This window comes from Malania oleifera, chromosome 4 (assembly GCF_029873635.1).
Source record: "Malania oleifera isolate guangnan ecotype guangnan chromosome 4, ASM2987363v1, whole genome shotgun sequence".
Classification (NCBI taxonomy): Eukaryota; Viridiplantae; Streptophyta; class Magnoliopsida; order Santalales; family Ximeniaceae; genus Malania; species Malania oleifera.
This window is the reverse complement of record NC_080420.1, coordinates 63,832,682-63,834,981: the sequence shown is the minus strand read 5'-3', so window position 1 is coordinate 63,834,981 and position 2,300 is coordinate 63,832,682. Positions and strand designations below refer to the sequence as shown.

General features: G+C 35.9%; 1 protein-coding gene across 1 annotated transcript in view; it reads right to left on the bottom strand.

Annotated features, from left to right (window-relative positions):
• Positions 1 to 292: 292 nt before the first annotated feature.
• LOC131153822 (uncharacterized) overlaps positions 293 to 2,300 on the bottom strand; it is a 5,651-nt gene continuing 3,643 nt past the window's right edge. The window contains exons 2-5 of the mRNA XM_058106275.1: positions 1,090 to 1,119; positions 902 to 962; positions 566 to 672; positions 293 to 484 (exon numbers count right to left, since the gene is read on the bottom strand). Coding sequence (XP_057962258.1) covers positions 293 to 484; positions 566 to 672; positions 902 to 962; positions 1,090 to 1,119 — 390 coding nt within the window. The remainder of the gene's footprint in view (positions 485 to 565; positions 673 to 901; positions 963 to 1,089; positions 1,120 to 2,300) is intronic.

Genomic DNA, 2,300 nt, shown 5'->3' with positions numbered 1-2,300 from the left:
GTGATTTCCAGTGCCCTTACTGCTTGTAGTGAAAACACTTGTCCTTAGGATTTTTCACTCAATCTTGCTGCCCACGTACTACTAGAGGAGCTCTCTGTGGTTTCTGAACCTTTTTCTACTTCTTTTGGCTTTTTGTTCTAAAAGAAGAACTTTTCTCAGTCACAAAAGCAATAGTTGGCTTCCTAATGAGGCCCTCAGTTGCTTGAAGCTCTTTATGTAGTTCTGCCAATGAGTAAGAGAGTTTATTCATGTTGTAGTTTAGGTAAAACTACTTGAAAGAATTAGGCCGCAACTAAAGAATGATATCAACCTGGGTTTCCCCACCGATTTCAGCTCCAAGGATCTCTAGCTTATTGAGAAGACTAATCATCTTCAGATCATGATCTGTTACTGGGCTCCCTTCTACTATAGTAGTATTTATAAGTTCCTTCATAGCAGTCCGCCTAGCAGCACGATTTTGATCCCCAAGCATTTCTTTGAGGTTCTGCATTATATCATAGGCTGAAGGCATAAACTGATGCTATTGTAGAACATTTGACATAGATACCAAAATGTAACACCGCACCATCTCATTAGTTTTAATCCACTTCTGGTAAGCTTGGGATTCCTCATCGGTTTCCCCTTCATCGGGTTTCCGTGGACATACCTCTACGAGCACATACTTGAACTCCTCTGCAATCAACACAATATTCAAGTTCCTTTTCTAGTCAATATAATTAGGTCCAACTAGTTTGTTTTCTTCGAGAATAACAACTAGGGAATTGAAAGTCATTTTAATCCTAAGAATCACATATTATAACAAAATATGATGAGCAATAATAAAATTTTAATTGAATTAAAGGAATATGGTTCCCTCTCCCAATATTTTCTTTTAAATAATTTTTTCAACAACCTAGCACACCGTGAGTAGTATACCTTGATGGGAGTGAAGGGGCCTGCTGTAGAATAGCCCTAAGATCTGGCTATAGTGCATACAAATAATAAAAAAATGATATTGCATACCCAGGTTATAAAAAATTCGATCTTTCAAACTCGGATCACAATAAAAATTCGATCTTGCAAATCCTAATTACATGATTAGGATCATACCTGCAAAATCTCTCTAGTTTGATCTCGAATCTGCAAACACGAAGAAGAACTCCCAAATCTGCAAGCATGAATAGGAACTCTCGAATCTGCTAGATCAAAGAAGAACTCTTGATGATGACCAGGGATATTCTATTGTATTCCTCGAACACACCTTACTCCTCAGGGAGTGGGCTCGTCAGCGGTGACTAGGGTTTGCTTCTCATGAAGACGTCTGCCTCTGTGTGTGCATTTTCGTCTAACCCTTGCCTCTGAATGGAGCACGTGTATATAGGTTATAGTAGAGACCTCTGGGGAAATATGACTAGGGCTTCCAACATAATTAAGCATTCCTAATCCGACCCGGATTAATCCTTAATTACTTTAATTACAATTCATACAACTAAAGAATTATAATTGCACTCCCTGTCATATTCGAAATTAAATTTCGAGCTCCTATTATTAAATGCTTATTTATCTCCCCACGTAAAGATTACAGATACTCATCAATTAAATTAAATTACTAATAATTTAATTAATTGACATTTAATTCTCTAAGACCTTCCCACTTAACTTATTTGATGTGTCAGATTCAAAATCCACTTACAGGGTTTGACACAATCAAAACTTATAAGCTTCCTCAAGAGGGTATCATCAATCCTAATACTGGGATATGGATTCCATCAATAATTAATGTTCACCATACACATAATGTCATTACCCAACTTACTGAGTTTATTGACCCATAAAGAATCTCATTCTACTATGAATCAAAGTAATAAACACTACGTACACGTGTCCAATAATCATATCAAGATTAAGAGCATAAGCACTCATAATAATCATGAGGTATTAATTGTTTCATATAGTCAATATAAAAAAAAATTACCCCGAGACAGTCCCGTTTAATACGCACAAAGTGTACTAGCACAAGGAGTTGGAACTATACCATTCCCTGTAGTCAAGACAGCCCTATTAAAACCTTGTACTCCAGTCCTACCAATGGTGTGTCCAATTCCATTTAAGACTGTGAACAATAAACTTATATTTTAAAAGAGCTGATGATCTAATCTTCTGTGTGTAAGTCATACTCTATACACTAGATCACCTACTATCTAGAAGAAAAGACACACATACATAGTAATTAAATAGATAATGTCAAGCAAACATTGCTCACAAAGATTCTCATTAAAATGGAATAGTTGAAGTTATTAATAAACAATAAAATTGATTAC